This window comes from Oncorhynchus nerka, linkage group LG16, assembly GCF_034236695.1.
Source record: "Oncorhynchus nerka isolate Pitt River linkage group LG16, Oner_Uvic_2.0, whole genome shotgun sequence".
NCBI classification, from domain to species: domain Eukaryota; kingdom Metazoa; phylum Chordata; class Actinopteri; order Salmoniformes; family Salmonidae; genus Oncorhynchus; species Oncorhynchus nerka.
In genome coordinates, this window is record NC_088411.1 from 24718804 (window position 1) to 24742711 (window position 23908).

The following is a 23908-nucleotide window of genomic DNA, read 5'->3' on the forward strand; positions in this document are numbered from 1 at the left end:
AGGGGTGCGTCACTTGAGTGGGTTGAATCACTCACGTGATCTTCCTGTCTGGGTTGGCACCCCCGCTTGGGTTGTGCCGTGGCGGAGATCTTTGTGGGCTATACTCGGCCTTGTCTCAGGATGGTAAGTTGGTGGTTGAAGATATCCCTCTAGTGGTGTGGGGGCTGTGCTTTGGGAAAGTGGGTGGGGTTATATCCTGCCTGTTTGGCCCTGTCTAGGGGTATCATCAGATGGGGCCACAGTGTCTTCTGACCCCTCCTGTCTCAGCCTCCAGTATTTATGCTGCAGTAGTTTGTGTCGGGGGGCTAGGGTCAGTCTGTTATATCTGGAGTACTTCTGTCTTATCCGGTGTCCTGTGTGAATTTAAGTATGCTCTCTAATTCTCTTTCTTTCTATCTCTCTCGGAGGACCTGAGCCCTAGGACCATGCCTCAGGACACCCTGGCACTCCTTGCTGTCCCCAGTCCACCTGGCTGTGCTGCTGCTCCAGTTTCAACTGTTCTGCCTGCGGCTATGGAACCCTGACCTGATCACCAGACGTGCTACCTGTCCCAGACCTGCTGTTTTCAACTCTCTAGAGACAGCAGGAGCGGTATAGATACTCTTAATGATCGGCTATGAAATGCCAACTGACATTTACTCCTGAGGTGCTGACTTGTTGCACCCTCAACAACTACTGTGATTATTATTATTTGACCATGCTGGTTATTTATGAACATTTGAACATCTAGGCCATGTTCTGTTATAATCTCCACCCAGCACAGCCAGAAGAGGACTGGCCACCCCTCAGCCTGGTTCCTCTCTAGGTTTATTCCTAGGTTTTGGCCTTTCTAGGGAGTTTTTCCTAGCCACTGTGCTTCTACACCTGCATTGCTTGCTGTTTGGGGTTTTAGATTGAGTTTCTGTACAGCACTTTGAGATATCAGCTGATGTAAGAAGGGCTATATAAATACATTTGATTTGATAAGTAAACTCAGCAAAAAAAGAAACATCCCTTTTTCAGGACCCGGTCTTTCAAAGATAATTCATAAAAAATACAAATAACTTCACACACTTCATTGTAAAGGATTTAAACACTGTTTTCCATGCTTGTTCATTGAACTATAAACAATTAAAGAACATGCACCTGTGGAATGATCGTTAAGACACTAACAGCTTACAGACAGTAGGCAATTAAGGTCACAGTTATGAAAACATAGGACACTAAAGAAGCCTTTCTACTGACTCTGAAAAACACCAAAAGAAAGATGCCCAGGGTCCCTGCTATTCTGAGTGAACGTGCCTTAGGCATACTGCAAGGAGGCATGAGGACTGCAGATGTGGCCAGGGCAATAAATTGCAATGTCCGTACTGTGAAACACCTAAGACAGTGCTACAGAGAGACAGGACGGACAGTTGATCATCCACGCAGTGGCAGACCACGTTTAACACTACCTGCACAGAATCGGTACATCCGAACATCACACCTGCGGGACAGGCACAGGATGGCAACAACTGCCCGAGTTACACCAGGAACGCACAATCCCTCCATCAGTGCTCAGACTGTCCGCAATAGGTTGAGAGAGGCTGGACTGAGGGCTTGTAGGCCTGTTGTAAGGCAGTTCCTCACCAGACATCACCGGCAACAATGTTGCCTATGGGCACAAACCCACCATCGCTGGATCAGACAGGAATGGCAAAAAGTGCTCTTCACTAACGAGTCGCGGTTTTGTCTCACCAGGGGTGATGGTCGGATTCTCGTTTGTCTTCGAAGGAATGAGCGTTACACCAAGGCGTGTACTCTGGAGCGGGATCGATTTGGAGGTGGAGGATCCGTCATGGTCTGGGGTGGTATGTCACAGCATCATCGGACTGAGCTTGTTGTCATTGCAGGCAATCTCAACACCTGCGCTACAGGGAAGACATCCTCCTCCCTCATGTGGTACCCTTCCTACAGGCTCATCTTGACATGACCCTCCAGCATGACAATGCCACCAGCCATACTGCTCATTCATCCTTCTAAACGTTAGGAGAGCAGTCCTCAGATTTCTGGAACTAAATATTAATGATCGTTAATGGGGCTTTTGTACTGGGGAGGAGAAGGGGCGTGTTTCATCCTTCTAGCCAATGTCTGTGCTCCCGTGGGTGGGGTTACTGATTGAGCATAAGTTTAAAATAACATTTTATCTTCTCACAAATAGTTTCATGTTTAAGATAAGTTTAATGTTTGAGATAAGATTTGCAACATTTTGATGTAAATCTGATAACTACAATGTGTAGACTTTCAAAAATCGCTGAAGACTTACATTTCCCTCACTAACTTTAAACATCGGCTATATGAGCAGCTAACCGATCGCTGCAGCTGTACATGGTCCATCTGTGAATAGCCCACCCAATCTACTTACCTCATCCCCATATTGTTTTTATTTACTTTGCTGCTCTTTTGCACACCAGTATCACTACTTACACACCAACATCTGCTCATCTATCACTCCAGTGTTAATCTGCTAAATTGTAATTATTTTGCTACTATGGCCTATTTATTGCCTTACCGCATGCCATTTGCACACACTGTATATAGACTCTCTTTTTTTCTATTGTGTTATTGACTGTACACTTGTTTATTCCATGTGTAACTCTGTGTTGTTGTTTCTGTCGCACTGCTTTGCTTTATCTTGGCCAGGTCACAGTTGTAAATGAGAACTTGTTCTCAACTAGCTTACCTGGTTAAATAAAGGTGAAATTAAAAAAATTGCTCTATTGATCAAGGCCAACCATATCTACTCGCTGTTAGCGTGAAGTGATCGTGCAATCAGCAAAACGGCACCTCAGTACCTCCAGGCTCTGATCAGGCCCTACACCCAAACAAGGGCACTGCGTTCATCCACCCCTGGCCTGCTCGCCTCCCTACCACTGAGGAAGTACAGTTCCCGCTCAGCCCAGTCAAAACTGTTCGCTGCTCTGGCCCCCCAATGATGGAACAAACTCCCTCACGACGCCAGGACAGCGGAGTCAATCACCACCTTCTGGAGACACCTGAAACCCCACCTCTTTAAGGAATACCTAGGATAGGATAAAGTAATCCCTCTCACCCCCCCTCCCCCCTTAAAAGATTTAGATGCACTACTGTTCCACTGGATGTCATAAGGTGAATGCACCAATTTGTAAGTCGCTCTGGATAAGAGCGTCTGCTAAATGACTTAAATGTAATGTAAATGTAATAATTTCTCTAAAATATGACACCATTCAATTTTAGATCAGATAGCAGGCTCAATCAAATAGCCAATTGGTTGAACTTTCCCAGGGCCTGTCTGAAACACCCTCTCATCACTCATAATTATGTAGGGAGACTAGAAAAACACTCCAAAGTGTCTAGCGGTGAAGCTTCCCTTTAGATAATTTATTTTAATTATTTTGTTTTAGCTGGATAAAGGTCATTTGAAGCTCAGTTGGTAGAGCTTGGTGCTTGTAACGCCAGGATAGTGGGTTCGATTCCTGGGATCACCCATACGTAACATTGATTTTTATTTATTAGCTATACGTATGCACACATGATTAAGTCTTGGATAAAAGTGTCTGCTAAATGGCATATATTATAAGAGATTTTCCTAAATGGCCAAAATATACACATAACAGGTTTTAATAGCACACACTGGCAGTACCGCTAGACCTTGCTGCCTGATCAGCAAACCCTCTTTCGGGACAGCGACCTGGTTCCCCTGCAGGTTATATATTTTTTCAATATTTCATTTTTTATTGTTTCAGGACAACACAATAATCAAATTGCACATATTCTGAACTGAAGACAAACAAGATGACATGAAATATCAACCTGGAGGTTGAGGTGGCGGAGGCAGGACAGTTCCCTCAGAGCCCCGAGTGCCATCATCCAGGAGGTGGTTGTGGCTGAGGTGCAGTTTCCTGAGGTTCTCAAACTTCTCCAGGCCCAGGACGTCCAGCTGTTTTGGTCTAGGCAGAGCTCCAGAAGAGAGAACAGGCTGTGGGAGAAGAAAGGCAGGAGCCACCGAAGCTGGTTGTAGCTCAGATCCAACCTCTCCAGGAAAGAAAGGGATGATAGGGCCTGGAAAATAAAGATTCTTAATGATATGCTGTATGAGAAATTATTCAACAAAAGGTAACAATATGACAAAGTGAAAATATATAAGACAAAATGTTATAAAATGGAAACAAATAATCCAAAAAGTAAAGAATGACTCACGTTGGTCACACATACTTTTTTTTTTTTAAGTAGGGGCTTGGATCCAAAAACCAGTCAGTATCTGGTGTGACCACCATTTGCCTCATACAGCGCGATATCTCCTTCGCATAGAGTTTGGCAGACTGTTGATCGTGGCCTGTGGAATATTGTCCCACTCCTCTTCAATGGCTGTGTGAAGTTGCTGGATATTGGCAAGAACTGGAACACATGTTGATCAAGAGCATCCCAAACGTGCTCAATGGATGACATGTCTGGTGAGCATGCAGGCCATGGAAGAACTGGGACATTTTCAGCTTCCAGGAATTGTGTACATATCCTTGTGATATGTGCTGTCCGGGTGGCTGCGATCCCGCAGGTGAATACGGCGGATGTGGAGGTCCTGTGCTGGCATGGTTACACGTGGTCAGCGGTTGTGAGGCTGGTTGGACGTACTGCCAAATTCTCTAGAATTACGTTAGAGTCTGCTTATGGTAGAGAAATGAACATGCAATTATTTGGCAACAGCTCTGGTGGACATTCCTGCAGTCAGCATGCCAATTTCACACTCCCTTAAAACTTGAGACAACAAATCAAATTGTATTTGTCACATGCGCCAAATACAACAGGTGTCGACCTTAACATTAAATGCTTACTTACAAGCCCTTAACCAACAATGGAGTTAGGAAAATATTTACTAAATAAATCAAAGTACATTTTTTTATAAATTATAAAAGTAACAAGAAAATGACATAATAACGAGGCTATATACAGGGTGTACTGGTACCGACTCATTGTGCGGGGTACAGGTTAGTCGAGGTAATTGGTAAAGTGACTATTCATAGATAATAGACAGCGAGTAGTAGCAGAGTAAAAACAAGGGGGGGTCAATGTACATAGTCCGGGTGATCATTTGATACATTTTTCAGCAATCTTATTGCTTGGGGGTAGAAGCTGTTAAGGAGCCTTTTGGTCCTAGACTTGGCGCTCTGGTACCGATTGCCGTGCTGTAACAGATAGACTATTCTATGACAGGATTGACTGTAGTCTTTGACCATTTTTGGGGCCTTCCTCTGACACTGCCTAGTATATAGGTCCTGGATGGCAGGAAGCTTGGCCACAGTGATGTACTGGGAAGTACGCACTACCATCTGTAGCGCCTTACGGACAGATGCCGAGCAGTTGCCATACCAGGCGGGGATGCAACCGGACAGGATGCTCTCTATGGTGCAGCTGTACAACTTTGAGGATCTGGGGTCCCATGCCAAATCCTTTCAGTCTCCTGAGGCGGAAAAGGTGTTGTCATGTCCTCTTCACGACTGTCTTGGTGTGTTTGGACCATGATAGTTTGTTGGTGATGTGGACACCAACAAACTTGAATCTCTCGACCGCTCCACTTCAGCCCCGTCGATTAATGGGGGCCTGTTCGGCCCTCCTTTTCCTATAGTCCACGATCCGTGCCTTTGTCTTGCTCATGTTGAGGGAGAGGTTGTAGTCCTGGCACCACACTGCCAGGTCTCTGACCTCCTCCCTATAGGCTGTCTCATCATTGTGTCGTTAGCAAACTTAATGATGGTGTTGGAGTCGTGCTTGGCCACACAGTTGTGGGTGAACAGGGAATACAGGAGGGGACTAAGCACGTACCCCTGAGGGGCCCCAGTGTTGAGGATCAGCGTGGCAGATGTGTTGTTGCCTACCCTTACCACCTGGGGGCAGCCCGTCAGGAAACCCAGGTTCCAGTTGTAGAAGGTGTTTAGTCCCAGGGTCCTTAGCTTAATGAGCTTTATGGGTACTATGGTGTTCAACGCTGAGCTGTAGTGAATGAACAGCATTCTAACATAGGTGCTCCTTTTGTCCAGGTGGGAAAGGGCAGTGTGGAGTGCGCCTGAGATTGCGTCATTTGTGGACCTGTTGGGGCGGTGTGCGAATTGGAGTGGGTCTAGGGTTTCTGGGATAATGGTGTTGATGTGAGCCATGACCAGCCTTTCAAAGCACTTCATGGCTAGCGACGTGAATCATTTACGTCGGGGCTGTAATCATTTTAGGCAGGTTACCTTCACTTTGAAACATGTAGGTATTACAGACTCGGTCTGGGAGAGGTTGAAAATGTCAGTGAACACACTTGACAGTTGGTCCCGTGCACCTACTCATCAGCGAATTCTTACAAGGCACCCCGCCCTCCTCACCCTTTTTTCCCAGTCTTTTCTTCATGCTGATCTGTGGCATTGTGTTGTGTGACAAGACTACACATTTTAGGGTGGCCTTTTATTGTCCACAAGGTGCACCTGTGTAATGATCATGCTGTTTAATCAGCTTCTTGATATGCCACATCTGTCAGGTGGATTAATTATCTTGGAAAAGGAAAAATACTCACTAACAGATGTAAACAAATTTGTGCACAAAATGAGAGAAATACGCTTTTTGTGCATATGGAACATGACTGTGATCTTTTATTTCAGTTCATGAAACCAACACTTTACGATTATATACTTTAGCACTTATTAATGTAGCTGGTGACTGATGTGGTAAACTCTTCAATGCCATCGGATGAATCCCAGAACATATTCTAGTCCTGTCATGGTCAGATTTGCCAAATGGAGGGCAAGGGATAGCTTTGTATGCATTCTGTGTGTGGAGTAAAGGTTTTTCACCTCTAGTTGCACACGTGACATGCAGGTAGAAATGAGGTGAAACGGATTCAGTTTTCCTGCATTAAAATCACCGGCCACTGGGAGTGCAGCATCTGGATAGATTTTTTAAAATTTCAGTTTGTTTTACTAAATATTTTAACAATTTTTTTCTCTTTTCTTAAAACTGCATTGTTGATTAAGGGCTTATAAGTAAGCATTTCACGGTTGTATTCGGCATGTGACAAATACAATTTGATTAGAGTCTGCAGATCATCCTGTGAGGTCAGGAGGATGCGAAGCTACCAGATCCCAGTGAAGGAGTCACTCTGTAGCTGTCAGCTTTTTACTACTCAGGTCCAGGAGCCACACCGTCAGGGATGTGGGGGAAGGCACAAGACTTACAGTCCACCAGGTATGAGGCTTCGTAGCACAGGCATTAGTGGGGACACCTTAAAAATTAAGTCTAAAAGGGACTCTGATGTCCCAACTGACATTAAGGTAAGGGTTAAGTTTAGGTATGGGTTAATGTTAGGATTAGGTTAGGGACGTCCCAAGTTTTCTGGATAGCACTAACTATCTTGATGGCCCCGGACATAGTGATTGTCAGCCAGGTCTAGTATAGTGGATAAGCTGTGTCGTACATGTAGAGGTCTCATTTATGAATCTGGAGGATGTATCAGTCACTGTTTACAAGTGATATTCACAACCTGGATCCCCCAAGATGTTGTTGGTCTAAGATGCTGTTGATTCTGTTTTTCTAATGGGAAAAAAATACACACTCTGTAGTAATGGGGGAAAAATTGTCATGTGTACAGTTCAGTTGATGCTGTTGGTGAACATTGAACATTCCTGATTAGATTGAACATCAGGCAGCAATGTCAGATATGGTCAATTTTGAGTGGATCCCCAAAATAGGAATGTTTTCCACAATATAAAACCCATGACTTCCAGAACATTGATGAGATTAGCACTTTTGTACATAGGTTTGCCAACAAAAAAGTTTATGTAGATTCATTAACAAGTACTTAGTCCTGTAAATCTATATCAACATTTTGCAATCAAAATATACAATATAAAGAGTTATTCTTACCTCAACAGGAAATCCTGGAAAATTAAGGTACCCTAGTCCAATCGTATCTCCACCACAGTCCGTGAATCGGTCTTCTCCACTATTAGACTTCAGATTAGACCAGCAGGTACCCAGTGGAATGTAATGACATTACCTGCAGATTCCCACTTCCTACCTTACCGTCACAGACACCAAAATTACAGTCCATTTGAATGACAACTTGGCCTCCCTTCACTTATTTTGTTCATCATCCGTTCGGAGTACTCTGAAGCAGCAAGCACAGCAGCGTGTAATATTTGACTACCGGGCAACGTGAGAGAAACAATAATCCTTTACCAATTTGAATAATTAATTGAATATCCAGGTAATCAAGGGATTCTGTGAGGACAGTTCTCTAATCAAATCTATTCCAAAATAGAGAAAATAACTAGAGCAATTCTAATTGCAGTGTTGTCAAATTATAGCAAATGGGAATTGAACAATTTATGTGATAGATAATTTTACTTATATGCCACCAAAGCCACTAACATGTTTTAGTTGGTGTATAATGGGTGGCTTGCCAGGTATGACCATGCACATTGAATACAGTCATGATTAAACGGTAGCCTACTACAGCCTTGTGAAACCAGACCGATCTCGTGATAGCTCACATCCGGTTTCACTCCACGTGAAATTAAACGTGAGCGCAGTGGTCAGTCTGGTTTCACGAGGCTAGGCCTACTGCACTATTGAGTGACCATTCTTTTGCAGAGACAATTTGTGATATTCTACAATGTTCCATATATACAAAGTCATAGCAAAAATTAAAGTCCTACCAACAGAAAATAAATTATGTTTCCTTGCCTCACAAAAAGCGATTGAAATTACAGTATTAGTCAGAATTTTTGTTACTTTTATTTTAGAAAATGTATTTTTAAAGTGTGGCATTTCAAGTCACATTTTGTTTAAAATACAGAAAACAGACAATTGTAGAACATGGGATACAGCAAAAAGGAAATGACAGAAAATAAAGCTAACAAGCCTTTCTGACTGCTCTATTTTCTCTTTCTGAAGAAATGAAATTGAGGGTGGATGGGGAGGACGATGAATGGATGGGGGGGATGAGTGAGACGATGATGAAGTTAGTTAAAGGAAACTATGGTTGCTTCATGGTTTATGTTTTAAATTATTTATAAAGTCTAATTTAAGATTAACTCTTTTCCTCTTTATTTTTTTGTTGTCTTTTTCATAAATGGTTTGATCTTCTGGAATACCAGGGCCCCTCAGCGCTGTATCTTCCTGGTCTCTGACACCGAGGGCTAGGAATGCCAACCTTGTCCGGCAGTGGGGACACACTGCCAGCCGTGCAGCCTTCCTGTCCCCCGCCGTGTTGCCTACCCTGGCTGGCCGGACCCACGCTGCCCTGTGCCGGCTCAAGAAGATAAGGTGGTGTCCTTCTGTGTTTGCTGTGCTTGTGAACGTTGCATGGACTTCTGCCTTTCCACGTCTCTAAAATGTTTCTCAACCTACAGAGGAACAACAGAAGAAGAACACTTGATGCATAATCCAATTCTATATGCCATTGTATCAAAAGTTATTTGTAAGAAATAAAAAAGCAAATTACATTTAAACTATCATAATTCACAACAATGACAGATGTAGTAGTAGTAGTAGTAGGTAGGTGATACTCACTATTTTGCGTACATGACTTAAAGCGCTTCCCTCTTTGCCTTTGCAGTTATCAGCCTGGTATGGTGGCGAAATTACAACATCGTCCATGACCAGTATGTTCTTCTCCTGCCATTTACAGTCTTTGATGCTGCAGAACACAGTACACATCATTAGATTAACATCTGGAAACATTTTACTGGTAAAACAGTCCCTGACCTTGAGCTGAGGAATCAAGTATATTGAAACAAGGTGTTCTATTCTGATGTTTCTAAATAAAGCATGAAATCTCAATTGTAATAATTTTATTTATTTATGGTTGACCAATCACACCGGTATAAATTCTGCATCTGCATTGTGGGGAAAAACTGAGGTGTCGGATTAGATTGTTGTTCCCGCTGCTTGACAATTTAAATTAAGCTTAAGAGCCAAATCAGGTCAAGACCTCAAACGGCACCTGCCTAAACGTAGCCAATATGACTGAAAAAAGACGATTCAGTAGGCCCATTTCCATGGACAATGAGGAAAATTGAACAATAAACTATTTTTTCCCTACTATTTCAATTTTGTCCTCAAATCAACTGCCCATATTAGTTAGCCAGTAATTCTTAATTGTATCCTATTCCAACCACTGATTCTCTGCCCCTCAGGAATTAATCAAGTTCATTGAATAAAAATGTAAAAAGGCACTTACGTTTTGTGAATAGTCTGGAATAGCAGCTGGCCCTCCGCAGAAACCCCAGCACTGATTGCATAGGCTTGGGACAGCTTGTCCTCCTTCTCTGACCGTGCCCGATTGGCAAGCTGGGAGGAAGATGGCAGAGAGGAGAAAGTTAGGAGGGGATCTGGAGTAAAAGGCACTCAACCAATGTGCGTTGAGGTACAACCACAAACTATAAGAGCATTTGAAGAGAATAGGCGTGAAACGCAACTCTCGCCCTCAATTGAAAACACAATTGACAACCTTGACCAGAAACATCAAATCAAATTTTATTGGTCACATACACATGGTTAGCAATGTTAATGCAAATGTAGCAAAATGCTTGTGAGATGAGAAAGTTGACAAGGAAGATTTAACAATGACTGACACAGATGGGTGGTTATTTGAGACGGGTGACAAATGTATCTCATGTCATCATCATAAGTAAACCCACACTGGGCCTGTTAATATTTAGTTTTCCATACAAATAGGCTAATAATAAGCACTTTAAGACTGAAGCATAGGCTACACAAATAGTCATTTAGCAGACTACAAAAACTGTTCTGTTCTACCTGATAATGAATTGCATCAACCTGGTATCCCAGGTCTAAATCAGTCCTTGATTAGTGGGGAAGAATGTAAAAAAAAGCAGTGGAACTGGCTGAATTTGAGGGACCTACAGTATGACAGCAGATGAGGGCCTACCTTGCTAACATTCAGTGATGCTAGAGGAGGAAGAGTTTCAGTGCGGTCATTTATTATATCCACTTCAGAAACATAGGCTAAATTGATCAGGATGACGTCGTTGAGGTTTGTCTTCCCACTGGAGGGAGCACATTCTGGGAGGAACTCAAGTCAAGGTAAACAAACTGTAAAGGTAGTAACATGCACACATGACAGTTGGTGTACTAGACTAGAGCATCAGTGACATTCAAAGAATCTCAAGACATGGATAAATATAGAGTTCACATTCTTGGTCTATACAAAAACACCCCATTATATCAAAGTTCCAGACTGCATACATCCATATACTGCTATAAAACTACCTGAGCAAGTATACATTATAATGGGCAGGCACATACAGATGTCATGACATTTTAAGTTCATTGTTTTGGGCAGAGTAGGTGTGCATAAAATATAAAATAAAACATTTCTGGAACTAACACTCGCACTTAACTTGTTTCTTACTAGCTCTGACTTTGCTGATAGCTACTTTGAGGGGAAATGTACTTACTGTGACATGTGGTTGTCTCACATAGCTATCTTAAGACGAATGCACTAACTAAGTCGCTCTGGGTAAGATTGTCTGCTAAATGACTCAAATGTAAGTGTAAAATGAAAATTGCACAACTGAGCATTTGGAAGGAATAAGCATGTCGCTCACGTGAGAGTCATGCCTATTCCTTCCAAATGCTCTTATGATTTCTTTGGTTGCACCTCATCTCACGTTGGTTGAGCGCCTTCTACTCCTCTACGGGTATTTGACTGAGCAAGTATGACATCACCATCAGCAGCATTAGAATCTTTAACATTGAAATATGATGGTCTATTATCCCTATTAAAATGTAAAATATATCAGACAACATCAACACCATAGCTCACTGTAATAGAGTGGTTTCACTTGCCAGACGTATAGCACTCCACCAGCGGCTGTAGTAAGACACTGAGGTAAGGTTTGGGCAGGCCTATCAGTCAGTGGCAGTACTGTCAGTCAGCTGAAATGACAACCAAGGGCAATGCTGCCACCTGTAGTAGCCTGGATCCACATACACACGTTGTAGCATGACAATGAATGACAGCAAGCATCCTAAAGAAGGTTGAGGCATGAATGGAACAAAATAAAAGAATGCACAACATAAGGCACTAAATGCAGAGATGGTGTGTCCTTCCACAACATAGGGCCTAGCTTAGTATTGAACGTCTAGGCCTAAATACTGACAATACACACATTCTCCTGAAGGTATATCTACACCTCTGGATAGCTTGTAAAAAATTCCCAGGAAACATGGCAAGATGCTGGACATCCCTCATCAGCGGTGCGGACTGGTCACTTCAATCATGACATCTAAACAAAACACAGATGCTATTCTATTCAGCTCTTCATCCACAAAACATTCAATCACATACTACAACACTGGCTTTAACCAAAAGGAATTAATTGCAATTGTGGTTACATTTTTTACTTGCTTTGTTCCTGATGGGGTCCTTCTGGTCTGCCACTATTTGACACCAACCGGTTCTCTCCTACTCAATTCAAATGCTCTGTGGGTGCTAAATTACAGATCCAGTCTCAGTGGACTGATATAGCTAGCAGAAAGAAATATAGTTGAAAGGCTAGCAATAGAAGCACGCATGTGACAACCTGTCACTGGAGCCCATGCAAGGTGGTCCCCGCGCCCACCCTGAGGAGTGTGGATTGAGAAGAGAAATATCCATAGCTTTTTCAGCTAGCTACTTGGGCCAAGGTGTATTGAAAAGCCATAGTCGGCCAACATGATTAGCTTGTAAATTAGCTAGCGTTATGCCGTTTCTGTCAGAATATGTAACGTCACTAACTTTGACAATCAATCATGCCGTGATAGTTAGATTTGATGACTGACACTTACAAATATCAAACATAAAGACAGCGCCAAAAGGTCCCGTAATATGTTGGCTATCTAAAGCTAGCATGAGCTACCTAGCTGCTAGTTAGCATAGAGGTGCAACGAAATTCTGTGTTGCCATTTTTTTATTGATATGTATGCAATCAGTCAGGTGGTCTGTTTAAAAAAGCCTCTGCGATGGTCAGTTTGCTAGCTAAGTTAACTATCTAGCAAGACTGTCACGCTAGCCAATATGAATTATACCATTTACAGTTAGTGAATCTGCCATGATGCCATGCCATACTGGATTCTGCCAAATAGTGATCCTAGTCGAGGATAAGCAGTTCTACCATGGATCACAACACATGTAAAAAATAGCTAAGCACTCAGAGCAAACAAAACATCAACATTAACCAAATGTAATACGGATGCAGGAGCGTACGACTCAGACAATCTTAATGAATGGTATTACAATTTTTCATGGGGTACAAAGCTACGGTACTACTAATTACGCCTGCGCGGATCACTATTTGACACATGCCCTTGCAGGCAAACAGGCCAATGATACAATGGCATCCTAAAATTGAGAAAGGATACTCAAAGTCAACATCTTGGACTGGTAGTCGAAGGCCACCACCTCTCCTTGCAGACGCTGGCCCAAGCAAGTGAGACAAGAGACATGGCTTCCGACGCTAAAATACTCCCCCGGTCCAGGAGCCGCCATCTTCTCCGCCAGGAAACCGGAGCGCCAGTCGTACGTCAGATTAGTACGTGATCTCGTCACTTGGACGACTTCGGGGCGTGGCAAATTACGTAGTTACGTCCCATCTCACGGTTGTCATTAATTCCACCGTAGCTGGTATTTTAGCATTACATTATGATTTTTACCAAGAATAGTATATTCTAGGGTTTCCTCTCTAAAGTAAAAAAAAAAAAAAAAGAACGAAAAAAGGAGAGGCACTCTCTCTCTGATTGGGAGGCATTGACTGATACCGATGGAACAGTTCCATGTAGTTACCATTCCAACAGTTCGATGCCTACCATCAGAACATCAACATGCACCTGCAAAGTTTGTCCCATTCCTCCCCCTGTTGTCAAGATTCAGAAATGCTTCTGCTGCAAAATATTTCTGTCCCGACTATCACGCCATCAACCAGAATATCGTCACAATATCATCTTATTTGGATCCTTGATATTGTGTATTCACTTTAATTATGGAGGCCATACACACCCAAGGTATTTGGATTGCTGAAGCACTTCAGCAAAGAACGAAGAGCCAAGACAAACTTTGGTTGATTGCCACTCACATTGGGGATCCCAAAGCTGCCTTCCTTCTCGTGTTCCCCTTGACTTACTTTCTCAACCGACGGACTGGATTTGCAGTTGTCTGGGTGGCTGCTATTTCGGAGTGGCTTAATCTAGTGTTCAAATGGTAAGAGTAACGTCTATTTGGTCTATTATGCTTTTTAAAATGTTCAATTAACTTACCGGAACTCTCGGCCCTATAGCTCTACTGTCCGATGAATGCTTGATAAACTCTTAAGAAAATCAACTATTCTGATCTAAAGTCATTATTTTTAAAAATCCAATGTTTCACTTACATTCTTTAACGTGTAAACATTTATTTATGGTGAGCATTTTACAAATACATCTCTGATATTTTATGCAACACGTTTGGATTCGTGGCATGTCCTTTTCTATTATCGGTCCGACGGTAAAACAAACGTCGGAACCTTAACGAGTTGGAGGCTGTAAGTAATAAAGTCAAACATATTTTGACCTTCTGTGGTGTACATTCTGAATTTTGAATTTTAATTCCAATGCAGGATGCTCTTTGGGGAGAGGCCATTCTGGTGGATTGGAGAATCCCGTTTATTTGAGAAAAACCCTCCCAAACTCCAACAGTTTGCCTCAACTTGTGAAACAGGTCCAGGTTAGTGAGATTTAATACATTATTCCAAAAGCTTGTAATTCTCGTACATTTACAGCAACAAATCATCCAAATATTGGGCACATCATTTACTTGACCAGACAAACTGACTGTGAACATAACCATCGGTAATAATGTAATACCACAGCATTTGACCAGTGGTGTTATTCCTCTCCATCTCTCAGGCAGTCCATCTGGTCATGCAATGGTAACAGCAGCAGTGTGGTGGGTGATGGCCTCATCCCTGGGTTCTCTTCTCTACTCCTACACACGCAGGTCTGACCATTAGTCAAATATATTTTCTATTTGTATTTTAAATGCAATCATTTTTTAATCATTTTTATCTGTATTGCAAAATCTGTGTGAGCATGTTTGACATGGTTATTAAATTTAAAAAATAATTGTCCATATTTGTTTTTACCCCCCCAATCTATTTCAGCATGTTGCTATCAGCGGTTCCGTATGTGCTGTATCTGCTGGGGTTAGTGGCAGTTGGCTTCTCTCGCATCTTCATCCTGGCACACTTCCCCCATCAGGTCATAGCTGGCTCTTTGACAGGTCAGAATCTACCTGTACTGTCTTGTGGAACTTTATTCAGGGGGATGTAATCATTTGTTTTTTTGTAGTGGGAGTTATGTATGGGGCGGCGGGGTAGCCTAGTGGTTAGAGCGTTGGACTAGTAATCGAAAGGTTGCAAGTTCGAATCCCCGAGCTGACAAGGTACGAATCTGTCGTTCTGCCCCTGAACAGGCAGTTAACCCACTGTTCCTAGGCCGTCATTGAAAATAAGAATTTGTTCTTAACTGACTTGCCTAGTTAAATAAAGGTAAATTAAATTAAATGTACAATACGGTACTTGGTGTGTATAACCTACTGTATCTAACTTAACAAAGTTTTGTTAGAATATTCTAAAATTCTAGAACATCATCTTCATTCTGAAGTGAGTGTCCCCAACTCTTTTCTTCAGGCTTCATTCTTGGGGTAGTTCTGAGCCGTCAGGTTCCAGAAGGTCGCCCTCTGGTGTTTTTTGTGAGTTCCAGCATTGGGCTACTCCTCAGTGCTTTCCTAATCCACTCAGGACTGACATGGCTGGGCTTCGACTTGTCCTGGTGAGTCTAGTCTACTCAATGTTTTCCCATATCATAAAGAAAATGGGGAATGTGATTGTCTATTTTAAAAGCAGCTTGCCTCATATCAGCTATAGTTCTAATTGCATTTAATATAATGTTTAACATTTCCAAGGTCCATTGCGTTGGCTAAGAAGTGGTGCTCCCATTCAGAGTGGATTCGGCTAGACACAGCCCCGTTTTCCTCACTAACACGGGACTGTGGTGCTATCCTGGGCCTGGGGCTGGCCCAGTACTGGAAGCCAGGTGGGTACACTCTCCCCTGTGCTCCACGTGCCCTGTGTCTGGCCCTCTGCTCCATGGCTCTCTACCATGTCCATCGACTGCCTCTACCAATCCAACCACAGCCCCTCTTCTACTTCCTCTTCTTTATCAAGTTTACCATCGTGCCCCAGGTGGTCATGATCTATGTACCTGGCTTTGTACACCTCCTTACACACAAAAAGAAAAATGATTAAAATGACACATTCCTCGGAAGTTCAACTCTGGACACTGAGAGAAAAGTTTCTTTAGGTACTTTTCTTTTCATACACACTCCTGTATAAATGGGGAAATTGATGGCAATATGGGTGTTGACTTCTAAGGAAGTTGTCTGACAAATGCTGAATGGCAATTTTTTTGCTGATGATTGAGGATTGTATCATGCCCATTTGCAGGATATACAGTTGAAGTTGGAAGTTTACATATACCTTAACCAAATACATTTAAACTCAGTTTTTCCACAATTCCTGACATTTAATCCTAGTAAAACATTTCCTGTTTTAGGTCAGTTAGGATCATCACTTTATTTTAAGAATGTGAAATGTCAGAATAATAGTAGAGAGAATTATTTATTTCAGCTTTTATTTATTTCATCACATTCCCAGTTGGTCAGAAGTTTACATACACTCAATTCGTATTTGGTAGCATTGCCTTTAAATTGTTTAACTTGGGTCAAACGTTTCGGGTAGCCTTCCACAAGCTTCCCACAATAAGTTGGGTGAATTTTGGCCCATTCCTCCTGACAGAGCTGGTGTAACTGAGTCAGGTTTGTAGGCCTCCTTGCTCACACGCTTTTTCAGTTCTGCCCATACATTTTCTATAGGATTGATGCCATACATTTTGTGAAGTGCACCAGTCCCTCCTACAGCAAACCACTCCCACAACATGACGCTGCCACCCCCGTGCTTCACAGTTGGGATGGTGTTCTTCTGCTTGCAAGCCCCCCCCTTTTTTCCTCCAAACATAACGATGGTCATTATGGCCAAATGGTTCTATTTTTGTTTCATCAGACCAGAGGACATTTCTCCAAAAAGTACGATCTTTGTCCCCATGTACAGTTGCAAACCATAGTCTGGCTTTTTTATGGCGGTTTTGGAGCAGTGGCTTCTTCCTTGCTGAGCGACCTTTCAGGTTATGTCGATATAGGACTCGTTTTACTGTGGATATAGATACGTTTGTCCCTGTTTTTCTCCAGCATCTTCACAAGGTCCTTTGCTGTTGCTCTGTGATTGATTTGCACCTTTCGCACCAAAGTACGTTCATCTCTAGGAGACAGAACGCGTCTCCTTCCTGAGCGGTATGACGGCTGCGTGGTCCCATGGTGTTTATACTTGCATACTATTGTTTGTACAGATGAACATGGTGTTTGGAAATTGCTCCCAAGGATGAACCAGACTTGTGGAGGTCTACAATGTTTTTTCTGAAGTCTTGGCTGATTTATTTTGATTTCCCCATGATGTCAAGCAAAGAGGCACTGAGTTTGAAGGTAGGCCTTGAAATACATCCACAGGTACACCTCCAATTGACTCAAATTATTTGTAAAGTGGCTGTTCCACTGGATGTCATAAGGTGAAAGCACCAATTTGTAAGTCGCTCTGGATAAGAGCGTCTGCTAAATGACTTAAATGTAAATGTAATGTCAATTAGCCTATCTGAATTTTCCAAGCTGTTTAAAGGCACAGTCAACTTAGTGTATGTAAACTTCTGACCCACTGGAATTGTGATACAGTGAATTACAAGTGAAATAATCTGTCTGTAAACAATTGTTGGGAAAATGACTTGTCATGCACAAAGTAGATGTCCTAACCGTCTTGCCAAAACTATAGTTTTTTAACAAGACATTTGTGGAGTGGTTTAAAAATGAGTTTTAATGACTCCAACCTAAGTGTATGTAAACTTCCGACTTCAACTGTGGGCCAAATGTTTTTGGTGTTATTTTGTCTCAGCTTCTACTATGTGTCTGTTATTTCAAGCTATGTAATTAGCAATGTAGCCTTCTTCCTTCTTAGATATGTAACCAGCAGTGTAACCTTCTCCTCCTCTTTATTTACTTACAATTTGATTGACAAATGATCTGTAAGTGAAGGTAAATGGTGCCACATTCTGGTTAAACCTAATCAATTAATGACTCTGTTATAATCAAGTAGGCTAGTGTGCTGTTCCCTCAGGTGGGAGTTGATGTTATGCTTGGCATGTAACGTTAAAGAAATCAAAAAGGACCTGACAATGAAAATGTAAGGATTACTGTATGCTACATAAGCAGCTATTCATATCATTCACCTGAAAGATCAAAGCAAATAAATGACATGCATGCAGGAATGTTTTTCAGTTGGTAACCATTTATAAATGTTATTCTTCAATACATAGGTTTGACTGTACAGATTACAATCAGTTATCATGAGATAAAAACACAATTTTTTATTATTTTTAATTCAACTTATCACAGCGCTCTTAAAGCTCACATTTACAGACAAAAGAACTCTGCTCAGCAAGCAAATACAATAAAATAATACAAATAGAATGCTTCAGAGTTTTGCGTTGTGTCTGGTTGGGGGGAAAGGAAAAGGATATTCAGGCATAACAGCTTCATTACTCTGATCCCAAATCGCGAATGTATAACACAGGCCAGATTCAGGACACTATATGTGTTTCTGTTTGAGATCATGATTGGCGAAATAATCAAACATGCATCTGAATATTTACAACCAACTAATTTACATAAAAAGTTGAAAAACAAAGTCTGTCAAAGTCCTTTTTGAAAGAATAGTACAATCCCTCTTACATACAGGTAGGGTCTTAAATGTGTCCAAATGAGCTATACTGTGGGTTGGGAACCATTTGAATGGCAGACAAGACCCAAATGGAGGCTGTCCATTGAGCAATGGCAACTGACTGAGCATTCAATCTGACTGAAGTACTTTCACACACCAATTGTTTTTATACTCTAACATGGCAAGTATAAAAATACGTTAGTCATGAATACAAGCTTTACATTTTTCTCTCCAGGACTTTCCCTTGACACTGGATTTGGGGCCATTTGATTGACTTTGTCAGTCAATAGGTTACACACACACTATAATTGTATTGATCAGTAGCTATAAGGAAACTGCAAAATAGAAACATTTCCACTTGTGGGTACGGATTTTTTTTAAACAAGCCATTTGTGTACAAGACCTGTCTGTCTATGAAGGGATCTGGGGTTGGGTTGAAGGGGATATACACATATTTATTCTTCATGTTGTCATTCATTACTTTGCAGATCAGAGTTCCTATGACGATGAGTCATCAGTAATAATCCATTATCACTGGTCAGAAGAAGTTCCACCTGACCTGACCTCCATTCAATAACAATCACAACTAAAATAAAGCAATTAAAAAAATACATAAAGTGCACCCTTAGTTAAGAACTTTACAGGCATTTAGTGCAGACATTTATGAATGAAAACTCAGTAAAAAAAGAAAAGCAAATATGATGCAGATACAAAAGAAAAATGTCTTTAACAGTGGTTTCAAATCAAATTTTATTTGTCACATGCTTCGTAAACAACAGGTGTAGACTAACCGTGAAATGCTTACTTACGGGCCTTTCCCAACAATGCAGAAAGATAAATAATAGAACAATTATAACACAAGGAATAAATACCTAATGAGTAACGATAACATGGCTATATACACGGGGTACCATTACCAAGACGGTGTGTGTGTCTGCGTTCAATAGTTTTTAATTGCAAAGAAAACTTCAAATATCCCTCACATTATTATATATACTCCTATTACCATGAACTTCAGAAGGGGGACATCTCCAAACTTTGGTATTTGTATGACTTTCTCTGTCCTCAAACCAATGACAATGACCTATGCACAATGAAAAAATAAATATATTTCACAAAACTAAACCTCTTATACCCCTTTAAAACACTGCAAAGTTATCCTAGTTGGAAGAAAGACGAATAACATTCAACGAGTACAACGCAGCGTGATTATTAGGAGTAATTTATTGGTTGAACTATTCTCTAGAGTATGTTTGTAGAAGGCCATGGCAGTAACAATTGAACTTCAAATGAAAGGCAACGTTATGTGGTAGGGTTGAGTGAAAATACCACAAATATAACAAGCCCAATATTTCGAAAATACGAAAATAACATTTGACATTGAATAATTTAAAGTTTGTAAATGTCCCTCCCCTGCCGTAGTTGTGGGCGTTAATGTGCTTGTCGGAACTTCCTATTTCAGAGTTGAAATTATCATAAGTTATATGTGTAGAGCTTCATCTTGGATGATTCTGATACTTTCCAAGTTGGAAACTCATTGTATAATTTTTCTACAATGAGTTTCCAAGTCTGAAATATCAGAGTTTTCCTGGCCGACATGTCATGAGTGCAGCATAAATCTTCAAAACCTGCCGTTGCATGACTAGTAGGACGAAAGGCTAACAACAGGGCAAAACAGAAATAATACAATCCAAATGCAAGCTATGTTATGTTTTTATACGTATATACATTATATAGCTTAATAATAAATATTATATATTTTTTCTCTAAGCACTGTCAAGTTGTAATTTCCATTTACAGTATTGAACATATTAGTATTGTATTACGGAGTCTAGCAACCTTGAATAAGAGCACACATTGTATTTTAAGGATAAAACATGGTAGATGGTTAGAGTCCACAGGTACAGTAAGGTAAGGGCCCCCAATTTTACTCTCACCACCCCACACAAGACCTCCCCAAAGGTCTTGGGGAGGAAGTTGTGCCCCCCTATAAAAGTGTTAGGGTCTCTGACCCTGGGTGTGATCAGCACTGGCCCTGTCATCACCTTTCAATGTCATATCTTTCTGTTTCAATGTGTGCAGAGTTGAAGTTTACCAACAAAATAGTACAATCTCTCACGTATTAGTATTTAGTATCTATGTACTGTATGACTAGAACTCTACAGCCAGTGTGTGCCTATTGTAGACACTGCTTTCTGTGTGAGTGGGGCTTTACTCTGTCTTTTTATTATGTGCTCATCAATGTCAGACAAGGTCTCCAGCCCAACTCAACTTCCCCCCTCCCCCTTTCCTCCCCTCCCACTCACACGCCCAGTTCGGCCGTGGACATTCACACATTCGACTCCACAAAAGGTCTCTTTGGTTTGATGGGGGAGGTGGGGCCCTGCCTAGAGTCACGGGAGATATCACGGGAGAGCTGTCGGTACATGTTGTCCTGGTAGGCCTGAGCTACGGGCAGAGTCCTGGCCACTTTCACGTCTGGATAGGTGGGCACCTGGCTCACCCTCTCCAGGATGTCCCCTCCTCCGCCCCGGGAGCCACCATTGGCCAGCTTGCCCAGGGAGGACTGCTGCTGCTGGGGGTAGTAGTCCTCCTCCAGGAGTTGTCCGTTCTGGGCGTTGTTAGTCTTGTTGTAGTAGGCGATGTTCCCCAGCGAGGTCGGGGGGCTGTAGGACGAGCCCTGCTGGATCAGCTGGCCAGGCGACGTGGGGCTGATGCCAGAGTCCATGGAGGTCATGGCCCAGGGCCGCTGGGACGAGGGCTGCTGCAGGTACTGAGTCTGGTGAGTCCGCGCCGTCTTGTCTATGATGCCCATGAAGGGCGTGGTCCGTGAGCGGGTGCCCTCGCCCTGGTACAGCCCCCCACCACCCTGGGCCGGCGAGATTGGGGAGATGTCATCGTTACAGGAGTGCTCGTACCCCTCGTAGTCCTCGTAGGCCACCTGCAGCGGGATTTCCATCCCCTGGATGGAAGAGGAAGGCCTGAAGCCTGGGGCTAGATTACAGCTGGAGCCCCCCGTGGAGATGTTGTTGCTGGACGGGGAGAAGCGGAGGCCCACGCTCTGGGAGTGGATGAGCGGCCGCGGAGTGGACATGTGCGGTTTGATCTCTGGGGTAGTGGCACTGATGGGCCGCCTCACCATGTGGCCGATCTCTGGCGATCCCAGCTGGCACTGAGGCATGGCACTGTTCTGACGCTCCAGCTCATGCTTGGCGACAGGGTAGTAGGCGGCCGACTGGCTGCGGCTAATCTGGGGAGTCTGGCTATAGCGGACACCCCCCTGGAGCTGGCCCCCTTGTCCCCCCCCACTGCTGGCACGGTAGGCAGAGGAGGGGCGCTGGGTTAGCTCGTCCTTCATCAGGCCCTCTATGACCCCTCCTCGGCCCCCATGCTGACAGAGGGCCCCAGCTGAGAGGCTGGACTGGGGCATGGCGCGACCATCCAGGGAGGGCTGGTACATCAACCGGCTCTGGCTCTCCATCGGCACGTCCATGGAGCCCCCCTGGTAGCGCATGGGGTGGCCCATCTGGCCGTATGCGTTGCTGGGCTGGTTGGTGCGAACAATCTGGGCCATGGAGGGCTGGAGACGCAGGCCCTGGTGGTGCAGGGAGTCCTGGTGGTGCAGGGAGACCTGGTGGTGTAGCTGGGCCTGGTGGTGCTGTTGGGAGACCTGGTGGTGCAGTTGGGCCTGGTGGTGCTGGTGTGTCTGGAGGGTGTCATGGTGCTGGGAGGCCTGGTGGTGCAGGGAGGCCTGGTGGTGCAGGGAGGGCTGTGAGCTCAGCTGGAAGGACCTCTGGCTGCTCATCTTGGACAGGGGAGGCTGCTCCTGCTGGTAGCGCACCGGAGAGCCAGACTGGGACCTGTACAGACACACACTCTCCACCGGGGGGCTGGCTCTGTACTGGCTCTGTACCCCACCCCGACGCAGGGGGGAGAGCGGGGGACTCTGGTATCCGTGGTCCATCCCCTGACCCACTCCTCCATTGCCTCCCATGGGCGGGGGGCTGAAGTGGTAGGTGGTCTGGTGGACCGGGGAGGTCTGTGGAGGGCTGTGTCGATAGTGGGAGTTGTGGTGCGTGGGGGAGAGGGAGGGGGGTGACGGTGGCTGGTAGTTCTGGCTGCCGGGGGAGGACATGGAGGTGGGGCTGGGGTGGCCATAGTCGTAAGCCTGGCCCATGGGGGAGCCCCCTGACAGGTAGGTCTGGTCCTGGTGATGGTAGGGGTGGTGGTGGTTGGTCGGAGAGAGAGGTGGGCTCTGGATGACAGGCAGACTGGAGGGGTTGGAGCGGGGCTCCCTCTCGAGGGCCAGACCCATAGAACCCATACTCCCCATAGACATGGCCTCCAGCTCCTGCTCCAGATAGTCCTCGTCTTCAAACAGATCCTGGACCGGCTCCATGTCCTCCAGCCGAGGCTCCGGGGGAGGGGGGAGCTCCAGGGGGAGGGGGAGGGAGGACAGGGACATCTCCTCCTCCTCTCCCTCCTCTGGGGGAGGTGATGGGGGAGGAGATGGGGGAGGCTCCAGCTTTTGTGCATCCTCCTCCTCCTGGGTGAGCTGTCGACACTCCTCCTCTACTCGCTGCAGGAGGCGCTGGATCTCACAGTGGTTGGGGCTCTGCTTCATGGCTTCATTCAGGTCCTCCAAGGCCTCAGGGAACTGTCTACAAATCCAGACAAGAAGGAAAGATACGACAGGGTTGGAAATGAGGGAAGGTTTTAAAACACTGCTGTGAAAATGAACACATTTGAATGAATTGGTCAAAAAAGAAGGAAAACTGTTTTATGAGAGGCTGAAGCGGAGTATGTAAACTATTCTACAGTAGATGGATATCAGGGAGGTGCAGGGGAAATAAATACCTGCTACTACGCTTGGCACGTGCTCTGGCATAGTATGCTTCGTAGGATTTTGGTTTCAATTCAAGCGCCTTTGTAGCAAACTCCTCAGCCATCCCAAAGTCCTGAGAGCAATAACAAGTGATCCATGAGTCAGATACTTACAGAATATTACTGGGGTAAAA

The 23908-nt window shown here is 43.8% G+C and overlaps 3 protein-coding genes across 3 annotated transcripts in view; 1 reads left to right on the top strand and 2 right to left on the bottom strand.

Moving 5' to 3' along the window:
* Positions 1–8743: 8743 nt before the first annotated feature.
* lsm12b (LSM12 homolog b) lies at positions 8744–13728 on the bottom strand. Its single transcript, XM_029685200.1, has 5 exons — positions 13399–13728; positions 10925–11058; positions 10214–10323; positions 9544–9670; positions 8744–9377 (listed from the first exon to the last, which is right to left on the bottom strand). The coding sequence occupies exons 1-5, from the start codon at positions 13523–13525 to the stop codon at positions 9285–9287; spliced, it is 591 nt and encodes a 196-aa protein (XP_029541060.1). The 5' UTR covers positions 13526–13728; the 3' UTR covers positions 8744–9284.
* Positions 13729–13764: 36 nt separating this feature from the next.
* Positions 13765–18640, top strand: g6pc3 (glucose-6-phosphatase catalytic subunit 3). The gene is made up of 6 exons (XM_029685199.2): positions 13765–14233; positions 14628–14734; positions 14917–15007; positions 15171–15289; positions 15699–15840; positions 15974–18640. Exons 1-6 carry the CDS (start codon positions 14016–14018, stop codon positions 16314–16316), a joined length of 1020 nt encoding a protein of 339 aa, XP_029541059.1. The 5' UTR covers positions 13765–14015; the 3' UTR covers positions 16317–18640.
* A 2238-nt stretch (positions 18641–20878) lies between these two features.
* The window catches only part of tanc2b (tetratricopeptide repeat, ankyrin repeat and coiled-coil containing 2b), a 264706-nt gene continuing 261676 nt past the window's right edge, over positions 20879–23908 (bottom strand). The window contains exons 30-31 of the mRNA XM_029685202.2: positions 23748–23848; positions 20879–23551 (exon numbers count right to left, since the gene is read on the bottom strand). Of these exons, the coding sequence (XP_029541062.1) occupies positions 21220–23551; positions 23748–23848 (2433 nt within the window). The 3' untranslated portion in view covers positions 20879–21219. The remainder of the gene's footprint in view (positions 23552–23747; positions 23849–23908) is intronic.

Coding starts and splice junctions, on each gene's coding strand:
- lsm12b (XM_029685200.1), bottom strand. CDS start 13,525: ATGGCGGCTCCTGGACCGGGGGAGTATTTTAGCGTCGGAAGCCATGTC. Junction 10,324..10,924: donor CATCACTGAATGTTAGCAAG/GTAGGCCCTCAT, acceptor TCTTCCTCCCAG/CTTGCCAATCGGGCACGGTC. Junction 9,671..10,213: donor TTCCAGACTATTCACAAAAC/GTAAGTGCCTTT, acceptor TGTGTTCTGCAG/CATCAAAGACTGTAAATGGC.
- g6pc3 (XM_029685199.2), top strand. CDS start 14,016: ATGGAGGCCATACACACCCAAGGTATTTGGATTGCTGAAGCACTTCAG. Junction 14,234..14,627: donor CTTAATCTAGTGTTCAAATG/GTAAGAGTAACG, acceptor ATTCCAATGCAG/GATGCTCTTTGGGGAGAGGC. Junction 15,008..15,170: donor CTCTACTCCTACACACGCAG/GTCTGACCATTA, acceptor AATCTATTTCAG/CATGTTGCTATCAGCGGTTC.